This window comes from Schistocerca cancellata, chromosome 1 (genome assembly GCF_023864275.1).
Source record: "Schistocerca cancellata isolate TAMUIC-IGC-003103 chromosome 1, iqSchCanc2.1, whole genome shotgun sequence".
In the NCBI taxonomy this organism is placed as follows: domain Eukaryota; kingdom Metazoa; phylum Arthropoda; class Insecta; order Orthoptera; family Acrididae; genus Schistocerca; species Schistocerca cancellata.
The window spans coordinates 552164591-552188049 of NC_064626.1; the positions used below are offsets into that span (position 1 = coordinate 552164591).

The 23459-nt window shown below is 42.4% G+C and overlaps 1 protein-coding gene across 1 annotated transcript in view; it reads right to left on the minus strand.

The window, feature by feature from the left end:
- Nucleotides 1–23459, minus strand: part of LOC126190374 (ionotropic receptor 21a) — a 139564-nt gene that overhangs the window by 71973 nt on the left and 44132 nt on the right. Inside the window, exon 4 of the mRNA XM_049931020.1 lies at nucleotides 7066–7267. Coding sequence (XP_049786977.1) covers nucleotides 7066–7267 — 202 coding nt within the window. The remainder of the gene's footprint in view (nucleotides 1–7065; nucleotides 7268–23459) is intronic.

The following is a 23459-nucleotide window of genomic DNA, read 5'->3' on the forward strand; positions in this document are numbered from 1 at the left end:
CATAACACTTCTCCATTATTTGCCGTAAGCTAAAGATCTGGTTCTGACAACCTCTAAGAGGCCTAAACCCACACTGATTTTCATCCAATTGGTGCTCAACTAATACTCGCACTTTCCTTTCAACAATACCTGAGAAGATTTTACCCACAACGCTGATTAAAGAGATACCTCTGTAGTTGTTACAATCTTTTCTGTTTCCATGTTTAAAGATTAGTATGATTACTGCTTTTGTCCAGTCTGATGGAACCTGTCCCGACTCCCAGGCCATTTCAATTATCCTGTGTAGCCATTTAAGACCTGACATTCCACTGTATTTGATGAGTTCCGACTTAATTTCATCCACCCCAGCCGCTTTATTGCACTGCAATCTATTGACCATTTTTTCCACTTCCTCAAATGTGATCCTATTTCCATTATCATTCCTATCCCATTCTACCTCGAAATCTGAAACATTACTGATCGCATTTTCACCTACATTGAGCAACTCTTCAAAATACTCCCTCCATCTGCCCAAGGCATCAACAGGATTCACCAGCAGTTTTCCTGACCTGTCCAAAATACTTGTCATTTCCTTCTTACCTCCCTTTCGAAGACTGCTAATTACACTCCAGAATGGTTTTCCAGCAGCTTGACCCATTGTCTCCAACCTGTTTCCAAAGTCTTCCCACGATTTCTTCTTGGATGCTGCAATTATCTGTTTGGCTTTGTTTCTTTCTTCAACATAACTTTCTCGGTCTACCTGGGTTCTGGTATGTAGCCATTTTTGATATGCCTTCTTTTTCCTTTTACAGGCTACCTTGACTGTATCATTCCACCAAGCTGTTTGCTTCATCCTACTTTTACACACTACTGTTCCAAGATATTCTTTAGCCACTTCTAGTACTGTGTCCCTGTACCTTGTCCATTCCTTTTCCAATGACTGTAATTGACTACATTCAACTAACTGGTACCTTTCTGAGATCGCTGTTATGTACTTGTGCTTGATTTCCTTATCCTGAAGTTCTCCACTCTTATCCTCCTACATATGGACCTGACGTCCTGCACTTTCGGGCTCACAATCCCAATTTCACTGCACATTAAATAATGATCAGTGTCATCAAAGAATCCCCTGAATACACGTGTGTCCCTCACAGCCTTCCTGAATTCCTGATCTGTTATTATATAGTCAATGACAGATCTGGTTCCCCTGCCTTCCCAAGTATACCGGTGAATGTTCTTATGTTTAAAGAAGGAGTTTGTGATTACTAAGCCCATACTGGCACAGAAATCCAAGAGTTGTTTCCCGTTCCTGTTGGCCTCCATATCCTCTCCAAATTTACCCATAACCTTTTCATACCCTTCTGTTCGATTTCCAATCCTGGCGTTAAAATCACCCATGAGCAAAACACTGTCCTTGTCCTTTACTCTAACGACTACATCACTGAGTGCCTCATAAAAACTATCCATCTTATCTTGATCTGTCCCTTCACAATGCGAATATACTGACACAATCCTAATTTTCTTGCTAGACACTGTCAAATCTATCCACATCAGTCGTTCGTTTACATACCTTATTGCAACTACGCTGGGTTCCATTTCTTTCCTGATGTAAAGCCCTACACCCCATTGTGTTATTCCTGCTTTGACTCCTGACAGGTAGACCTTGTATTCTCCCACTTCCTCTTCTTTCTCGCCCCTTACCCGAATGTCACTAACAGCTAAAACGTCCAGCCCCATCTTACTTGCAGCCTCTGCCAGCTCTACCTTCTTCCCAGAGTAGCCCCCATTGATATTAATAGCTCCCCATCTCATTACCATTTGTTTGCCAAGTCGTATCTTAGGAGTCCCTGGTTTGTCAGTCAGAGGTGGGACTCCGTCACCTCCGAAGGTCCGAGGCATTTTGCTCTGATTGTTGCCAGCATCATATTTAAAGTACCAGGGAAGCAGGTTGCTAGCCTTACTTGCCCCGAGTCCCATTGGGTTTTACCCCTAACGGCTGAGGGACTAACCGGTGGATTTGGTAGTCTTTGCCGTATGAGCACAAAGGTGACCACGACTCAGAATATGTCCGAGATGCCCAGCCTTATTCCAAAGTAACTGGTATCCCGACTGTCGGGGCCACTTACTTGGCCACTCATACGTTGCCCGTGGTTCATGAACTAGGACATGACTACAGGAACCCACACCATGAACCACACACACACACACACATATATATATATATATATATATATATATATATATATATATATATATATATATATATACGATTCTCTGGTTTTCCGCCAAAAGAAATTCAATGACAGCCCTCTGCCTGGAACGCACCTTCATTACAGAGCCTATTTGAAGGCTACGTTTAGCGCCGCTGTCTAACGGAACTTCAGGCAACTACTGGCGCTGGACCAGGAATTTTCCACGGTGTTGCACAACAAATTCTGCATTTTTTTAACCGAAACTGGCCGAGAAGAAAATTGTGTTGCATTGATTATTGAACGCCCTGGTATTTCGGCAAGACATTAAATCTCCGTGGTCGATCGTTGTCATCTAGTTAGAGAAAGAAGAGATTAATGCCCCGTCGATGACGTGGTCACTAGAGATGGATCACACCTCTGGCTGGAAGAGGGGCTGAAGAAAATTTGCTGTACCGTTTCTAAAGGAACCATACTGGCATTTGTCTTAAATGGTTTAGTGGAATTTTTTAAGAACTGACATATTGCCCTATGGAAGTAAGCGTCTTTATAAATGTTTATAATTTAATAAATGTTTATAATTTATCACGTCTAGATCCCTTAATTAATGTAATACAATATTCACATAATCCGCTCTGGTAATTGCCATCTCCAGATGCTATAATTAATTCACAAACAGTTCCGTCATCATGTATAACCTCAAGATGTATCCATGCTGCACATCAAGAAATAGTTGATAGATTGTTTGGGGGCTTAGCAGGGAAGCTTCTACAGTGTAGTCGAGACAAACTTGACATCATGTGGGCCCGTCGGTTTGCTTCGGACGACGAGGTGCACGGCTGGGTACAGTCACGGTTCCGTATGCAGCCGCAGGCATTTTTCCACGAAGGCACTGACCGTCTTGTCTCACAGAGGGATAAATGTATTAATATTTATGGCGATTGCTTTTGAAATTATAAACAGCTTACTCACATTTTCCATCTGCTCTTTTTAATGTGACTGCCCCTTAAGGTATTCCCAGGACACTCCTTTGACAGATCCCACCCGCACATCCAAACTGCCTCGTAGTGAAATGTGAACAGTTTTACCTCTAATCAAATATCAGTTGGATTTCCGTCATCAATTGTTGTTATTTTTCGTTGATATATTTTTTTCTGCACACTTTCAGTTTACAAACGTTTTTGTGATGTTTGAAAAGACAGATCGTGATGATGGTTTTTCAGGATAAGAATATCTTCCAATATATAATACTATGACTGCTTTAACGGTTCGATCACTATCGTTATGAACTAAAATCATATTCACTATTTCGTCAAATGTTTGTTCGGTGCGAGAACTAAGACTCACATAAATTACACTATGGAATTTTGTTCGAATTTTCAAAGCAAAACGAATAATGTGAAGTGAACAAAAGGGAAACAAATTGACCAGCGATAGGTCACGTTTTGCAAATATGGCTTCATGTACTTGAAAGTGATAAGGATAATTAGGAATTAGTGATTGAAGCGAAGATTTTAATCCGAATTTTTATAGGCAAAGAGTCGGAAATGGAGAAATGGGGTATCAAATTGACCAGCGTCAGGTCTAGTTTTAAAAGAAAATAATTCCTTTAAAGTAATCATGGAAATGAAAATAGCTCCGTTACTGATCTGAATGAAAATTGAAATATTTCACACACTGCTGCTACCAGCTACGTAAATCCAGTATCAAAAAGTTCATCTCTTCAAGGCCTAGGTGTTTTGCGCATAAAAAGCTACATTGATGTGATATTTCGCGGTGGTGAAAAGGCTTCAGTTGAATCCAGTACTGAATGTAGGTCATTTCGTGAATTGCAGACAACAAGAAGAGAAATGAGGTTTTAAAAATTTTGCCTTTACGAGACCTAGCTGTTTTGGGCACAAAAGTTACATTGGTGTAATATATAACTGTCAAAATTGTTTACTTCGAATCAAGTACTAAATTCAGCTCATTTCTAGCAGACGCTAGAAAGTAGAAGAGGTGTCAATAATATCATGCTTTCTGAACAAAATTTGAAAAAAAAATTGGAGATGTCGGTTAAATAATTTTGTGAAATGATTTGTCTAAAAGTAAGAAATAAAACAGATCACAGAAACATTTGCCGCGTCTTTCAATGATACTCGAAATCGTGTACAGCAAATGAGGTGCGTCAAATGTTTCTGTAATCTATTTCATTTCTTACTTTTAGTAAAACTATTTCACAAAACTTTTGAGAGATTTTTTTTCGACTACCGTATACATTTTGAAAGCCTGAATAGCTTCATGAGTGTTTTGTCTGATCGCTGCAACAGCAGAGCAAAAGACACATGGGCTTCAAGTGCACAGGTAATCACTCGAGCCATACCTGAGTCACGTTCAAAAAAGGGTTCAAATGGCTCTGAGCACTATGGGACTCAACTGCTGTGGTGATAAGTCCCCTAGAACTTAGAACTACTTAAACCTAACTAACCTAAGGACATCACACACATCCATGCCCGAGGCAGGATTCGAACCTGCGACCGTAGCGGTCGTGCGGTTCCAGACTGTAGCGCCTTTAACCGCTCCGCCCTGAGTCACGTGTTCGCTTTACATTTGATAAAGGCGTTTGTGGGATCTCTCCTCTGGACGACGGGGTAGTGACTGGTTTGCGACTCTCTTGTAATATCTCTTTATTTTTCCTTCTCCAATGTCCTTATGAGGTATTAGCAATGAACAAATTGAACCTACGAATACGTTGGCCAAAGACCAAATTCTATTGTCTCCTTCTTTCCGAAGACGAAGACAACGAAAAAATATAGTGAATTCTTGTACACCATTCAAACAGACATGACGTATTCGCCAAATCGTCCGCCATTAGGAGTACTCTAATAAACGGAAATTATAATCCGCCATTTCGAACAAACTTATGGGTACGGTGGTGTAAGTAATTTTAATATTTAGACGAAATTATAAATATACAGTCGCATACCTGCGAGGAAAGATATACATGGTGTTTCAAAAATTCTTTGACGAACTTTGGAGGCAGTTTCCTTGCACTAAAACAAGTAAAAAAGTCTAGTAAACGTGAGCTCTAAAACGCATACATAATGAGACTATGATCACTTTTTCAGTAAAAGAGAGGCGTTCACAGTAGCGAAGATGAACAAATGCTCATACCTCTTAGGGTAGGCATTTCCAGCCCATGTTTACTACAGCTGCATCTAAATGACTACTCTGGAATTCATACTCAAATGCGTCGCAGAAGGCTTATCGAACGACTTTCAAATTTTCTCTACCGCTCCACTCTTTAAAAGCTCGAGGGAAAAACAAACACTTAAATCTTTCCGTGCGAGCTCTGATTTCTCTTATTTTATTACAATGATCTCTCCCTATGTAGGTGTGTGTCAACAAAACATGATCTACGTCAGCGAATACGGTGGCGTCATGGGTAGAGGTCCCGTTCTTCCAATGGTTTGGAAAGGCATAGCGGTGTAACACCTGTCGTCAAGGAGTCGGGAGCCATCGGGTGCGACTTCATTCAGGTCATGCTGGTACTGACTGAGGGAACTCTGATGGCACAACCATACGCCATGAACATCCTGCATCTCCATACGTTACCTTCCCACGCGAAAGTATCGTGCCGTCATTTTTTAACAGGAGATTGCTCGGCCACACATGGCAGTAGTCTCTGAGAACTGTGTGCGTGATGTTGAGTTCTTCCCACGATCAACAAGATCCCCAGATCTGTCCTGGATAGAACGTGTGTGGGGCCAGCCCGGACGTCAACTTCGTCCTAGGGCCAGTACTGAGAATATCAAGGACCAGTTACAACAGTTTTGGGCCATCTTGCCTCAGGAGAGGACAGAACGACCTTATAATACCCTTCCCAACAGATTTAGTGCATGCATCCAGGCTAGAGGAAGAGTTAGCGTCATACTGGTAATTGGGCTCATATTTCCTAGCTAAACTTGACTGGACTTTGCAATCACTGAAATAACATCACATACCGTCTCAACCCACAAAGTTGCGTTTCGTTACCTCCTCCTTTTCTGGGTGCTTCGCTTTTTTTCAGGCACTTTATTTACTCGTTCTAAATGTGTTTGTTGTAGAATTTCCTATCACTTGTAAATTATCGACGAGAATTTGTTCTGTACTGTTTCGATATGGGATCTATATTTCTCAATGTATCTTAATTTCTCAACATCAATGAGTCACCCTGTATATATGTTGGCCAAAGGCGTTGCAGCAGTGATAACACCGGTTCCCGTTAGATAACCCAAGTTAAGTGCTGTCGGGCTTGGCTAGCACTTTAATGGGTGACTGTCCGGATCGAACACTATTGGAAGCGGGGTGCACTCAGCCCTTGTGAGGACAATTGAGGAGCTGCTTGACTGAGAAGTTGCAGCTATTGTCACGAAAACTGACAACGGCTAGGAGAGCAGTGTGGTGATCACGTGTCCCTTTGTATCTGAGGATACCTATCGACTGAGGACGACAAGGTGGTCTGTCGGTACTGTCGGGTCTTCTAAGGCCTGTTCAGGTGGAGTATATAGGTTGCGTTGAATAAAAGAGTGCTTTTTATTTGATGGTATGTCTAGTGAAACCGTGATCTCTGTTGGCATCATGATGGAAAGCACCGCCCGTATCACTTTTTATTTTATCAGTGATGACCAGTTTCGATCTGGTCAGCAGATCATCTTCAGATGTAGTACCGGAAAGTGCAGTTCGTCAATAGTCGTAAGGAAGACATAAAATCATTTTTATGTTAGTTCTTACCACGGATCTGAAGATGATCTACTGGTCAGATCTAAACTGGTCATCACTGATATATGACAGTGATCCAGACAGTGTTTTTCAGTCATTAAAAGAGCGCTATACGTTCAGCTCAGACGAGAGGACAGTTTGTAGGTGGTCGAGGAGCGGAGCTGACCTGACGCTGTAGTTGGTCCTGATGATGAAGTCGAGCAGCGCCCGCGGCCCCAGGAAGGCGTAGGAGCGGCGCCAGCTGGAGGTGACGTTGAGCAGCGCGGAGTGCACGTCGGGCAGCAGCTCGACGCGCTCCAGCACGCGGTTCATGGCCGCGTCCGACGAGTTGTGGAACCACCGCTCCCAGCCGCCCTCTCCTGCACCCACATCCCGCTGATGTACAGCTATAGGTATGTCCAGAATGATAGATATGAGTGATGTCTGTTCTACTGGACAAGTTCGACAGAACAGACACCACTCGTATCTATATTTGCTGACTGCATCCCTAGCAGTGCCTGGCGTCCGCGGTACCACTCCCTGCTACCAACGATCCGCAAAAGTAATGAACAGAAACACTCACAAGATTTGAGACTTGGGGCATATGTTGATCCTCTTCATGCAAAAACCACTCCTGTATTCTATTCACACTCGTGAGTTTTTGTTGTTGTTGTGGTCTTCAGTCCTGAGACTGTTTTGATGCAGCTCTCCATGCTACTCTATCCTGTGCAAGCTTCTTCATCTCCCAGTACCTACTGCAGCCTACATCCTTCTGAATCTGCTTAGTGTATTCAACTCTTGGTCTTCCTCTACGATTTTTACCCTCCACGCTACCCTCCAATACTAAATTGGTGATCCCTCGATGTCTTAGAACATGTCCTACCAACCGATCCCTTCTTCTAGTCAAGTTGTGCCACAAGCTCCTCTTCTCCCCAATTCTATTCAATACCTCCTCATTAGTTATGTCATCTACCCATCTAATCTTCAGCATTCTTCTGTAGCACCACATTTCGAAAGCTTCTATTCTCTTCTTGTCTAAACTATTTATCGTCCATGTTTCACTTCCATACAAATACTTTAAGAAACAAATTCCTGACATTTAAATCTATTCTCGATGTTAACAAATTTTTCTTCTTCAGAAACGCTTTCCTTGCCATTGCCAGTCTACATTTTATATCCTCTCTACTTCGACCATCATCAGTTATTTCATGAGTTTTTAATTACCTTTAATTCTACCGTTTTTCTGCAGCACATTATTTCTAGGAGTGCCCCTTTGTATAACACTCCAATGAAAGTTAAGAATGTCAAGGGTTCCTTATCGTTGACACCAGCTGAAGACGAAAGAACTGCTGAACAGGATTTTACACTTCCTATCCTTAATAGTTTGTTATATAGGATTGGGGGTGGGACGGTAGTAGGCGGGATGCCCCCGCCGCATACTAAGCCCCAGCATCACTCTACCATGGCCAGCCACATACTGATTTGTAGATATCTCACACTGCTTTACTGGTGTCGGTCACACCGGTGTTAATTACGTTTTTAGCCTTTAGATTTCCACTATTACAGTTCTCATTTCCATCTAGTTGGAAGGCGTTTCTTATTCCGTTACTGTCTTAACCCTGCATCAGGTTGTCAGAGCGTCAGTCGTGGGGAAGGTGTCTCTCACTGCAGACGAACCCTGAGAGGGGGGGGGGGGGGGGAGAACAAGGGCGGACTGCTCTCTGACTTGCAGACCAGCCCGACACATAAATTTTTATTTCTCATTTACCTATTTCTCTTTTCAATATTGCTTTTAATGAGTTGATTTTACCACTGCTACATAACAATTCAATGAAATTTCTGGCTTATGTCACTAACTACAGATGGACTATCTCTTCAAAGAGGGACTGATGGCCTCATTGTTTCTACGAATAGGCCATTTAACCCATCCACCTTCGCACAAAAAATCCAAAACTATTAGTATTTAGAATGCAGCAAACAGTTTAAAATATTCTTAACGTTAACAGTTTAATATATTTTAACGTAACAGAAGCTACATACCACGTAACGGTATCATATTCCTTTCGTTCCTAATAGTTACTCAAAGATAGCAAAATATGATCTTTGCCAACGGTTAGCATTCTTTTATAGATCTAGTAAAAGCTGTCAGCGTTGTATGGAATACTATCTTTAGGTTTCAGAAGAAAACAGGGGTAAAACATAGGATCGAGAGGGAGGTAGTAGTTAAGGGAAAGTTAAATATGGTTAACGCCTGTCCCAAATGTTTTAAATCTGTTCACAGAGCGAGCTGTAAGTGACAGTCAAGATAAATTTCGAAAAGGATTTAAGGCTAGGGAGAGGAAATGAAGACATTAATGTCTGCTCGTGTCACTGAAATTCTGTCACAGACGGAGAAGTACACTCCTGGAAATGGAAAAAAGAACACATTGACACCGGTGTGTCAGACCCACCATACTTGCTCCGGACACTGCGAGAGGGCTGTACAAGCAATGATCACACGCACGGCACAGCGGACACACCAGGAACCGCGGTGTTGGCCGTCGAATGGCGCTAGCTGCGCAGCATTTGTGCACCGCCGCCGTCAGTGTCAGCCAGTTTGCCGTGGCATACGGAGCTCCATCGCAGTCTTTAACACTGGTAGCATGCCTCGACAGCGTGGACGTGAACCGAATGTGTAGTTGACGGACTTTGAGCGAGGGCGTATAGCGGGCATGCGGGAGGCCGGGTGGACGTACCGCCGAATTGCTCAACACGTGGGGCGTGAGGTCTCCACAGTACGTCGATGTTGTCGCCAGTGGTCGGCGGAAGGTGCACGGTACATCCAAACCGTCATCGAACCCATCGTTCTACCATTCCTAGACCGGCAAGGGAACTTGCTGTTCCAACAGGACAATGCACGTCCGCATGTATCCCGTGCCACCCAACGTGCTCTAGAAGGTGTAAGTCAACTACCCTGGCCAGCAAGATCTCCGGATCTGTCCCCCATTGAGCATGTTTGGGACTGGATGAAGCGTCGTCTCACGCGGTCTGCACGTCCAGCACGAACGCTGGTCCAACTGAGGCGCCAGGTGGAAATGGCATGGCAAGCCGTTCCACAGGACTACATCCAGCATCTCTACGATCGTCTCCATGGGAGAATAGCAGCCTGCATTGCTGCGAAAGGTGGATATACACTGTACTAGTGCCGACATTGTGCATGCTCTGTTGCCTGTGTCTATGTGCCTGTGGTTCTGTCAGTGTGATCATGTGATGTATCTGACCCCAGGAATGTGTCAATAAAGTTTCCCCTTCCTGGGACAATGAATTCACGGTGTTCTTATTTCAGTTTCCAGGAGTGTATTTGTAAGATTAACTGAATAACACACTGGATAGTGTTTTGGAAAAGGTTATAAGATGAATACAAATAAAAGTAAAACAATGGTAATAGAATGTGGTTGTATTACGGCAGGTAACACTGGGGCGCTCTAAGGCAACTAACTGAGGTGGCGTGGGAATCCAGTGCAGATGTCCACATATTATTTCTAGATCTCAAAAAGGCATACGATATCGTAAACCTCAGACATTCCTAAATATAGCGAAGGAATTTGAAATACCATCGAAGTTAATCAGATTACTTAGTTTCGGATAAAGATGCCTGTAGCAGAAACTGAAACTTTTAAGGCGGTCACTGGAGTGTGGCAAGGTGACGCCATTTCACCTATTTTATTTAACCCCGTTTTAGAGAAGATCGACAGAGAATTTGCTAATACTAACCCACAAGGTATCCTAGTGCAGCATGTGAATATTGCGTCTTGCCTACACAGACGATGAAGCACTAATACGTAGTTCCAAAGCAGAATTAATAATAATGATCAAATTTATTAGAAAGTCGCTGAGAAAACAGGATTATGTGTTAATGAAGAAAAGACGGATTATCGGTCACAAGTAAGAAAATCCGAAGAGGTGCACATTTGGTTGTAGACGGATTAACTTTCGAGACAGCTAACAGCTTCAAGTATTTGCCGAGTCTTTTTAAAAACAATAGAACGGATGTAGAAAGAGATGCCCATCTAGCAGCAACGAACAAAAAAATCTTTTGTTTTAGCAAAATCTTAAAGAAAAGAGGACTTAGTACTAGCTTCTTAATTTGCTTGTATCAATGGAGTTCTATCCCAGTAAAATTATACGGATGTGAAGAATTAACATTTAGAAATAAGACATAAAGGAACTGATGGCATTAGCTGCAAGTGGGCATTGATTGAAATCAATGGGGGAAGTTGAAAATACGTGCCAGATCAGGATCTGAACCCAGGTCTCATGCCGGCTAGGCAGACGCTCTGACCACTGCGCCATCTGGACACAGTGATCATCGCAGCTGCACCGCTATCCTAACTCACCTCCCGTCATACCCAAACTCTCTGCTTATCCACACACTGCTGATGTAATGACCCTTGCTCATTAAAATGGCTCTGAGCATATGGGACTTTACTGCTGAGGTCATCAGTCCCCTAGAACTTAGAACTACTTAAACCTAACTAACCGAAGGACATCACACACATCCATGCCCGAGGAAGGATTCGAACCTGCGACCGTAGCGGTCGCGCGGTTCCAGACTGTAGCGCCTAGAACCACTCGGCCACTCCGCCCGGCCCTTGCACATTATCCTCGCTACTCACGGCATTTAGCCGATCCCCATAAGAGTCCGATCTGATGTGCATCCGCACTGAAGTCATCAATTGGTCGTACTAGCTTTAATTATATATGTGGTGTCTGTTCTTTCGGACATGTCCGAGTGAACACACATAAAATATTTAGTAAGAAATATGAAGAAAAACTGTTAATATTCGAAAGAAAAATACCAAGGAAAATTTTTGGACATGTATATTATAAAAATTAAATGGAATGGACGATAAGTAAAAATGAAGAATTTCAAGAATTAAGAGAGCTGTACCAACACTATAATATTGTCGAAGTGCTAAAGAAGAGATGGATGAATTGGACAGGCAATAATCATGAATGACGGAGAGTAGAGTACCTAGAACAGCATTCTGCGAAACAGTAGATGGAACCAGAAGAAGAGCAAGACGCAGAATTAGGTGTTGAGACAACATCTAGGAGGCCATTATTAGGATGAACGTCAACACCAAATGGACAAATAGCGACTCGTCAGAAGGAAATGGAATAGACTCGTAGAGCAGGCCTATGGTCGATAAGGCCCTTGTCTCACGTAAAGTAAACAATAAAAGTAACACTGAATGCATTAGATCGGGATGTAGCCTTATACGGAAGTAAACCGTGATGGATAAATAGCACAGACAAATGGAGGATGTGAAGAGAATAGAAGCATTTGAAACGTGATATTACGGAATAGTGCTGCAGTTTAAATGGATATTTCCAGTGTCTAACGTAGAGATACTGAATAGAACTGAGGAAAAAAGATCATCATGGCACAATTTGACAAAACAAGAAGGAACAGAATGATAAAATATATCCTGATTCACCAAGGAATTATTAATTTGCCAATGGAGGGAAGTGTATAAGAGTTGGTGGGGAAGATTGTCAAAAACAATAATAGAACAGAAAGCAGGTTTAAATGGGTGAAGGATGCAGAAGTTAAGAAGATACGAAATGACTTGCACGAGAGAAGGGTGCAGAAGTTAAGAAGATACGAAATGACTTGCACTAGAGAAACTAGTGTGCAGAGGTGCATCAAAGCAGCCTTTCAGTCTGATAACTGGGACAACAGCAACAGTCTTCTGTTTATTTCCACTACTCCAATTTTAGTTCCACTTTAGCTTCTTGTTAACGGTATCTCCAAGTAGTGGAATATGGTCAGTGTTCAAGACAAATTTGTTGTGATTGTCAAAGTTGCAATGTGCAAATACTCGCATTTGTGGCCAAGTTTTACGTTTGTACTTCTGTGCTATCAATGGGGAGAGCCACTTTCAAAATCTGTCGGAAGTGCAGAAAGTATCAGTACCTCACAAATGATCTAGAAAGTTGCTCTGTGTTTGGCAAGAGGGGTCAATACACCTGTAGCAAGCGTTTTCCGGTGGATTATCGCATTACGAGAATTCCAGTTAGAACCGGCGGACATTTCCATGCAGCGAGCAATTTACTCTGTTAGTCATTCTGGCCGTCTCCATTAGGATACGTGTTAGGACTTTTGGCACACTGCTAATGGATGTGTCAGCGTCTCATAAAGGTGCGACGGTACAATGACGTGCGACCATAGGCGTCTGCAAGGTAGGGGTAAGATGGGGCACTTGTCCCCTCCTGGAATCTAGTTACAGGCTTTTATTCACTACAGAATGCTCACACATTTTTAGCAATGATTATCAAAGACTCTATTGAACTTAAACTAGCGAGTCCGGCGGGGACTCCTGTGACTTAAGCATTCATTATACAGGATGTAACGGATATTAGTGCATATGTTTTTATGTGTGGCATCTTAATATGTACACACATCAGTGAGTTGATTATATTTTCATTGTACGAACGGCCTTCCCACAGACATGGTACAAACTTTACGACCTGATATTTTCAGCATAGTCGTAACAACACCACTGAATGGACTATGCTTGTCAGTATAGACTAACCATTTTGCGCCCACGCGTCCACACTTCAACAACTGACCTGCTGGCCCGGGGAAAAGTAGCATTAACGGCTTGCTATTTCCACACATACTTGGAGATACTAACCAACCTAAAAACATACAACTTGTAATAGCTATTATTATTAGGCTGCAAATGATGTAAATACTGCTGTAACGTAGTTCAGTACACCGTCTTCAATTACCAATACAAATATCTGCACTCAGACTCGTTACACCCAGCATATCTTGGATTATTTTTAGATGTCACGTTACTCATGGGAAATTACACCGATTCCTAGATGCGGCGGCGATTTCGGCGCTGTTGTGCAACCAGGATGGAAATGAAATATTTCAGAACCGTACCGAAATAGAGTCCTCAATCTTTGTAACTTCTTCATACAGACCTTATCTAACTGTTGCAGGCCGGGGGGGTGGCCGAGCGGTTCTAGGCGCTACAGTCTGGAACCGCGCGACCGCTGCGGTCGCAGGTTCGAATCCTACCTCGGACATGGATGTGTGTGATGTCCTTAGATTAGTTAGGTGTACGTAGTACTAAGTTCTAGGGGACTGATGACCTCAGAATTAAAGTCCCACAGTGCTCAGAGACATTTGAACCATTTTTTTTGAACTGCAGATTGCCAGGCGAGTGGACTGTGGTGACAACTCCCAGAACAAGATAAACATTGCAGCAGCATAAGTGCCCATCATCTGACCAGTTTCTATAAGCACGTCCATCCCTTTGCTGGACAACTGAAAGACAACAGTAGTTTACTGTGTTCTATGGATAAAGAGATCCTGTGATGGCGTGTTGAATACACATTCAGTTGTACACTACAAAGTTACTGTAGTGCTCTCTGGAAGACACAGCCATGATGTATTGTAGGTGTAGGCTTAAGCTTGTAGGGCCGACTCTGGTTGGCTGCCAGGCTACTTGGAGCGCTGCTGTCGTTCTCTGCTTTCGTATCGTAACATGAGCACACTTCTTACTTGTTTAGTGTTCTGTACATCCGTACGTAATAGATTTGTTTCTGCAGAGAGCCTGCCATGACCGAAACATAATTTTTATCTTTTCTTTTATTTTCCAGACAGGTTTCAGTGAAGTTCTAGCATCATGAGTGGGCTCTTAGTACCTTTCTAAAAAACAGGAAAAATCCTCTTTACTACTTTTACAAATATAAATTTTGGTTTTTAAGACAGAATTTGCAAATTTGAAAAAACAGGCAACGTTTTGCAATAATACATGCTTCGGTTTTCCTTGATTTTTATGTTTTTTATTCCAGTTGTTTTCTTTCACATTTTGTCATCTGCGGCCATATAGAACATAAAGTAGAATAGATATTTACTTCGAAATTTTATGACTGGAAATATTATGATTACGCCTAACATTAGTGAATACTGTGTGGAAGACTTGTGTGTGTTTGTGTGAGTGTTTGCAATATGTTTCTCTTTTTTCTAGTTTCCCCATTATCTTCACTGTGAAGACCTGCACCAAATACCTTTCACTGTCACTGTTTACAAACCAAAGAAACAAACTGCTGAACAGTTCAACGTTTTCTGGGCGGGAGCTTTAAACTTTTGTGAGATTTGTCTGTCATTTGTGTGTGTGTGTGAAGCTCAATGGGTGTGCGTTTTATTTATTTAATTACTACTTTTTTATTTTATTTATTTGTTGTTTATGTTTGTAGAGACATAATGAAAGCCCAGTGACGATGCTGGAACTTCAGCGAAACATGTCTAGGAAATGAAAGAAAAGATAAAAATTGTGTTTTGCTCAAGGGAGGCCCTCTCGAAAAACAAATCTATTAATAAGCAAATACGGGCAGAAGAGCTTTAATCTCGAAATGATTATCTGTACGTAATTTTGAGAGGTAAATAAATTAGTACCATATTCTGTGATAGAAGAAAGGAAAAAATGAGAAATTTCAAGATCGTAAATATGTTCAGTGGTGGGGACTTTCTCAAGTTCTATGGTGTGCAACACAGAGGCTAAGGGAGCCCTAGAGCTACAAATTCTGCAGTCTTGCTGGCCTGACTGCACAATAATGTGACAAACTGAAGAGACGAGGATTGCCTTGATGCAGTCATACGCTGTTAAAAATCAGATCTACTCGCCTGTTGCGGTTTTCGGACGTTTCCACATTCATCCAGCCGTATGCTCGTCCTGGGTTACGATTTTTTCAACCAAGCCAAAAAGGAGGTTTATAAACACATTTTATTTAAGTTTAATTATGTCAGTCAACATTAAAACTACAACGCATGGAAGCAATGCAATAAATCCATTTCCATGATCAAATGTGAAGTTTCATAAGCAAGCAAAAAGTTATAGATGACATCAAAGTTGAAAAATTGTTTTTTTAAGTTTATTACTGTTTCACCATTTCGTGGAACATTAAAATGGCATTTTTTGTTGGTTATTTTTGTTGAGAGAGAACAGGATTTTCTGAATCGTTCTATATTTTTACATACACGGAGCTGACAAAGTCATAGCGATATGCACAAATACAGATGGTGGTAGTATCGCGTGCGCCAGGTATAAAAGGGCAGCGCAATGGCGGAGCAGTCATTTAAACTCAGGTGAGTCACGTGAAAAAGTTTCTGGCGTGATTTATGGCCGCATGACAGGAATTAACAGACTTTGAAGGCGGAATATTAATTGGAGCTAGACGCATGGGACGTTTCTAAACTCGTTAGGGAATTCGATATTCCGAGCTCCACAGTGTATAGAGTGTGCCGAGAATATCAAATTTCAGGCATTTCCTCTCACCGCGGACATTGGAGTGGCCGACGGCCTTCACTTAACGACCGAGAGTACTGGCGTTTGCGTAGAGGTGTCAGTGTTAACAGACAAGCAACACTGCGTGAAATAATCTCAGAAATCAGTGTGGGATGCACGACGAACGTATCCGTTAGGACAGTGCTGCGAAATGTGGGGTTAATGGGCCATGGCAGCAGACGACCGATGCGAGTGCCTTTGCTAACAGCACGACACCGCCTGCAGCGCCTCTTCTCGGCTCCTGGTCATATCGATTAGCCCCTGTACGACAGGAAAACCACCGCCTGGTCAGATGAGACCCATTTTAGTTGATGGCGCTGACACAACAAAGCCATAGACTCATTTGCCAACAAGGCACTGTGCAAGCTGATATTGGCTCCATAATAGTGTGGGCTGTGTTTACGTAGAATGGACTGGGTCCTCCGGCCTTTGTGAACCGATCATTGACTGGAAATGCTTATGTTTGGCTACCTGGAGACCATTTGCAGCCATTCATAGACTTCATGTCCCCAAACAACGATGGAATTTTTGTGGATCACAAAGAGCCATGTCACCCGATCATAATTGTTCATGATTGGTTCGAAGAATATTCTAGATAATTCAAGGGAATGATTGGCCCACCCAGATCACCTGACGTAAGTCCCATCGAACATTAATGGACGTAATGAGCGGCTATAGAGGCACATGGCTCAGTATTTCTGCAGCAGACTTCCAACGACTTGTTGAGTCCAGGCCACGTCGAGTTACTGCGCTATCCTGGACAAAAGGAGGTCCGACACGATATTATTAGGTATCCCGTGACTTCTGTCACCTGAGTGTATACAGTCGTTGTTCTGGGCAGTTGTATCGTAACTGTTGCACTTCTCGCTGTTGTGGTCTTCAGAACGATGGCTGGTTTGATGTAGCTCTCCACTTTAGTCTGTCCTGTGCTGTTCTGTTCATCTCTGCATAGCTGTTGCGATCTACATCTCTTTGAACCTGCTTACTGCATTCAGTTCTTGACGTCTCTCTACAATTTTATCTATCAGCTCCTCCCCAACGCACACTTACCTCCATTTAAAAAAATCAATGATTGCTTAGTCAAGTTGTGCTACAAATTTATTTTCTTCTCGTTAGGATTCAGTACGTCTTCACTAGTTATCCGATCTACCCACATGATTTTCACCATTCTTGTGTAGCACCACATTTCAAAGCTACTATCCTCGTCTTGTCCGTACTGCTTATAGTCCACACTTCAAAGCTACTATCCTCGTCTTGCCGGCTAGTGTGGCCGTGCGGTTCTAGGCGCTTCAGTCTGGAACCGCGTGACCGCTGCGGTCGCAGGTTCGAATCCTGCCTCGGGCATGGATGGATGTGTGTGATGTCCTTAGGTTAGTTAGGTTTAAGTAGTTCTCAGTTCTAGGGGACTGATGACCTCAGATGTTAAGTCCCATAGTGGTCAGAGCCATTTTTTTTCCTCGTCTTGTCCGTACTGCTTATAGTCACTAACGCGCATATCGACACTCCAGGCAACCTCTTTCAGAAAACGGTGCGGCCAAGCGGTTAAAGGCGCTACAGTCTGGAACCGCGTGACCGCTACGGTCGCAGGTTCGAATCCTGCCTCTGGCATGGATGTGTGTGATGTCCTTAGGTTAGTTAGGTTTAAGGGGACTGATGACCTTAGAAGTTAAGTCCCATAGTGCTCAGAGCCATTTGAGCCATTTTCTTTCAGAAAAGACTTCCTAAAACTTCAATTTGTATTAGGTGTTAACATATACATATCTCTTTTTCTGACAGGTATTTGTTTCCATTGCCACCCTGCGTTTTATTTCCTTTCTATTTCATCTACCTTCATTTATTTTGCTGCTGAAGTAAGAAAATGTGTGTGCTGCTTTTAGTGTATCATTTACTGATCTAATTCACTCAGCATCGTCTAATCTAATTCGACTACATTCCATTATCCTTTCCATTTCCCTTGTTTTACTTCTATGGAACTTAAAACTTATAATCTCTTTTTAAGAAGCTACCCTTTCCGTCCAGTTGATCCTCCAAGACTTTGCCGTGTCTATAGTACTCATAATTGCAAAATCACACACAAATTGTGAAGTTTTCATTTCTGCTCCATGAATATGAATTTTCTTCCCTTTCCAAATTTCCCTTTGATTTCTTTAATATAAATGCAGTATATTGGATTGGTGTGTAAATTCGTAGCGTTTTCACATAAGTTTAATAAACACAAGAGATACACATAACAGAGACGTTAGTTCAAAAATGTTCAAATGTGTGTGAAATCTTATGGGACTTAACTGCTAAGGTCATCAGTCCCCAAGCTTACACAATACTTAACCTACATTATCCTAAGGACAAACACACACACCCATGCCCGAGGGAGGACTCGAACCTTCCCCGGGACCAGCCGCACAGTCAGAGACTTCAGTCATCAATACTATATTTTCCTTCACTATTTACAAGTCTGCCAACGTTAGGGTAACTTTTAGATTCCTCGACTGTAGAAATGATACGGTTTTGAGGCGAAGAACTCGTCTAGCCATGTTCGGAGCGCTTTTTTATCCGGAAGGGAAGTTCCTTGAAAGTTGTTCTATAGTCAGTGGAAAAGGTGTAAATCTGAAGGTGCAGATCAAGTAAATAAGTTGGGTGTGGAACTCAGCTCCCTTATAATGTTCGTTGTCATTCTAGCAGGAAGCGGGTGGAGGTTATCGTGGAATAACATCTCTTCAGGCAGTCTTCCTGGTCATCGTTCTTGGATTGCGTCTGTAAGACGTCTCAGTTATTGACAATGAATGCCAGCAGCGATGGTTAAACGTCGGGGAGGCAATTCGTAGAACAACAAGCCGTCGCTGTTCCATCAGATGTTTGTGGATGCGCGCAGGTGTTTGTATGGGGAGTTGCTGCTTTGTTTGGGCTCAGCCGTACCTTTCTTTTCCTTATGTTAGCATTGATGACGAGCAACCAGAGATGCACATATGGTCGCTGATTTTTGTGATTTTGTCTTAGAGCCTGTGGTACACATGCACCCAACTTTTGAACCCTCCCCACTGCATGCAAATGTCGCACGATGGTGGAACGATCGCGTTTCATCACATCTGCCAATATTTTGAGTACACTGAAGTGGACAATTGTGGATGAATGTGTTTAAACGATCTTCATCAAACCGCGAAGGTCTTGCTAAACGTGGTGAGTCACTATTGTCAAAACGATCCTCCTTCGAATGGGTCAACCCTTTCCTTTCTGTACTCTGTCCAGTGCGTTTACCCCATACACGACGCAAATGTTTCTGGCTGTCATCCCTCTACTGAACTCAGACAGAAGAATATGCGAAAATGCTCTGATTTCTCCAATTGGCATTCCATCTTCTAGCGTCCATCCTCCACTCACTACCTCCAAATGGCAAAATGACAATATGTAAACTCAAATAGCAACAGTTAACTACAAATAAAAAATGACAATCGATAAATAAACCCATATCACTCAGAATACCAACACGCAAAACAAGTATGATACTAATTTATGCGCCAGCTTAACAGTTGAGGATTCTGCCTTGAGCATAATAGTTTTTCTCGTTAGCTGTTTTGGTGATACTAGGTTAGATCCTCAATGGGTATTTCTTTATTTCATTTAGCAACACATTTCTTTGCCAGTGTAGATTCCTTACTTCTTTATTACCCTTCATGGGGAAACGATAACTGTATGCAGAAATCTGAAGGATTTTCTGTATGCATGTAGACCGAAGAAAGAGAGAGAAAGAGATAGATGTACACAGTAGGTCTGTGCACTTAGAACTTCCATTTTTCTCGATTGGATACAGCACACAAACAATTTGCAAATGCAGATTCCACCAACTATGAAACACTTATAGTAATACCGTTTTTAGTGGCCACAAAATCTTCGAATTTCTGATAAAAATAGGAGCAAGCTATAGGTCAGGGAAAGATGTTTAATACACAATATGAACAAGCTCCAAAACGGAGTAATAAGACTGGGAGATTAAGAACAAAGTACTCGGATTAAAAAGGCTGGAAGACAGGTCTGTAGTCATTTGCGCTGGAGTTCCAGCTCACATCGAAGAAGCAATGACAGAAATAAAAGAAAGGTTCAAGAGTGGGATCAAAATTGAGCGTGAAAGGATATCAAATATAGGATTCGCTGATCACCTTGGTATCCTCAGTGAAAGTGAAGAAGAATTACAGCACTTGTTGAATGGAATGAAATACCTAATGAGTGCAGAATACGGACTGAGAAAAACCGAAGAAAGACGAAAGCAATGAGTAGTAGCAGAAATGATATTTCTAATAAACTTAACATCAAGTAGACGAAGTTAAGGGTTTGCGCTACCTGGGAAGCTAAACAACACACTATGAAGGAAGCAAGGGCAAAGAAGCAGACAAGGACAGGCTAACGTAATGGATAAATAACAGAGATTATGAGTTTGGAGCACGACATTGTATGATAGTGAATCATGGGCTGGAGAAAAACCGGAAAAGAAGAGGGTCGAAGCGTTTGAGATGTAGAGCTATAGAAGGATGTTGAGAGATAGGTGGACTGCTAAGGTATGCAATCAGGAGGTTCTCCACAGAATCAGAGAGGAGAAGAACATGTGAAACATTGAAGAAGGGAGAGGATGATAGAACGTGTGAGAAAATAACTTCCATGGTACCAGAGGGAGCTATAGAGGGTAACAACTGCAAAGGATGGCAGAAATTTGAATACATCCAACAAATAACTGATGACATTCGGTGCAAGCGCTACTTTGAGATGAAGAGGTTGGTGCAAGACATAAATTCGTGCCGGGCCATTTTGACGCAGCAAGAAGACCGATAACTGAAAAAAAAGAAAACAAAATTAAAACCGGTTAATATTAGTCGCGGACTTAGCTCGTATATGGTTGGATGGTGGTAGAATGTGTTTTGCGTCAATGGTATCATTTGTTTAAGACTGAAAGGATGAACGAAGACGTCGTCCGTCTGTAGTCAGGAAGGTACCGAACCGATAGAGAAAATTGGAGGAAGAATGGGAGGAAACCAGCGTATCACGATACCTCAGCTGGTTGATAACTTTCCTCAGATTTCTCGGAGTGTTTTGCAGGAGATCATGACATACTGCAAATTCCGTGGTTGTTGCGTCTCAGATACTCCTTCTACATCAACATCTTCATAGATGTTCCGCAAGTCCGGAGAGTACCATGTACCACTACTAGTCATTCCCTTCCCTGTTTCATTAGCAAATGGAGCGAGAGGAGAACTATTACATGCCCCCGTATGAGCCCTAATTCACGAGAAATTCTCAGTCCTTACGCGCGACGTATGTTGGCGGCAAAAGAGTCCCTCAGCAGTCAGCTTCAAATGCCGGTTATCTAACCACAAAAATTAACCGATTACTGCTTCTCCGGATTCTCTTAATAGCTACGGTGTGGAAGAGACGGGGTCCACTGAACAGAATCTTGACCAATGACGAGATGATTTCCCTATGCTAATGGGGAAAGAAAACAAGAGTCTGTTGTGTAAATTCAAACCGACATGTCCCACAAACCAAAAAACGCACACCGAACTGCGACAGCCACAAAGGTTATAGCAATCGCTTTATGGTACGCTAAAGGAATCTTGGTTATGAATTTTGTGGAACATAGAAGGATAATGAGTTCTGAAGCCTAATGTGAGACAGTAAGAAAACTGGGAAGAATCATTCAAAACAAGCGACGTTGTTTGTTGTCTACGAGTTTCGTGCTTCTGCTCGACAATATTTGGCAACAATCTGCTCAGCAAACATACGAGTTGTTACGTCAGACGAAATGGAAAATTTTTGAACATTCGCGCTTCAACCCAGATTTCGCTCCAATTGATTTCCACCTACCCACGCACGTGGTGAAGTGATTCCGACGAAGTACTTAAAGATTCAATCAGGTGCTGGTTGCAATCACAGGACGCACAATTTTATGCAGAGACACTCTTTCAACTCGTTAGAGAGATATGGTAAATGCGTTCATGTGAATCGAGTTTACCTGTAGAAGCATCGGTAATTCGGAGGTACAGTTTAAATATTTTTTAATAACTTTAGTTTAACAGTTAGGAACTTGGTGGAACTGAACACACAAGTATTCAGTGTTTGCTGAGCGGTCGAGGATGCGCTCACAATAGAAGACTGTAACAGAACGAGCCTTGGGAGAATCCCGAGACTCCAGTGAAACATAACACAGAGTTATGTGGGTTTTGAGCCTGAGTAAATATGTAACAGTAAGCTAGAAGATTGGAAGCAGGTATGGAGAAGGCCTACGGACAAAGACAAGATTAGCTTGAGCGAGTGAATGTAGGCGACCGCAGGACAGCCGCGATGAACTGCAGTTAGATAGATTCTAAAGTATACGGCTAACGCCAGACATACTACACACTTCTTTAATAACATGAAATGAGGCTAGCAAGACTGATACGGTAAGTACAAGACCGTCACCTCAATCAATATAGTGCAATAAAAACTAAACTCCCTCCGAACAGGCCTTGGAAGGCCCAACGGTACCGACCGGCCGCCGTGTCATCCTCAGCCCACAGGTGTCACTGGATGCGGATATGAAAGGGCATGTGATCAGCATACCGCCCTCCCCAGACCGGAGCCGCTATTTCTCAAACAAGTAGCTCCTCAGTTTGCCTTACATGGGCTGAGTACACCCCGCTTGCCAACAGCGCTCGGCAGACCGGATGGTCACCCATCCAAGAGCTTAACTTCGGTCATCTGACGGGAACCGATGTTACCACTGTGGCAAGGCCGTTAGCTAACATCGTACAAAAAACAGCCAACTGCAATCATAAAAATGTTCATTCCACCACTACTATTTACACTTACTGAGTGATAAATAATTTTACGAGGCACAATAAACCATGTGACCTGCAATGGCATTGCACAGTAGCATCGTCGAGACAAACAAGGAATATTACACAGTTGTTAAATATTCTATAATATTAAGTTACATGTCTGAGGGTGTAGAACCAAATCGTTCTCCAGTATTCCGCTAGTAAAAAGAAGCAATATGTAGTTATTAATTAATAGATTTATTAATCTATGACCAATACTGTAATGATCAATGAACGAGGGTGTACTAGGAGCAGAAATAGGTAAATGTTAATACGACATGTAATTGATAAAGATAATACTTGGTGTCACCAGATGCGTCATGACATAGCCTGTCGATTAGAATATATATTTCTGTTACATAACCATTAGTGTAGGAATGGCGGTC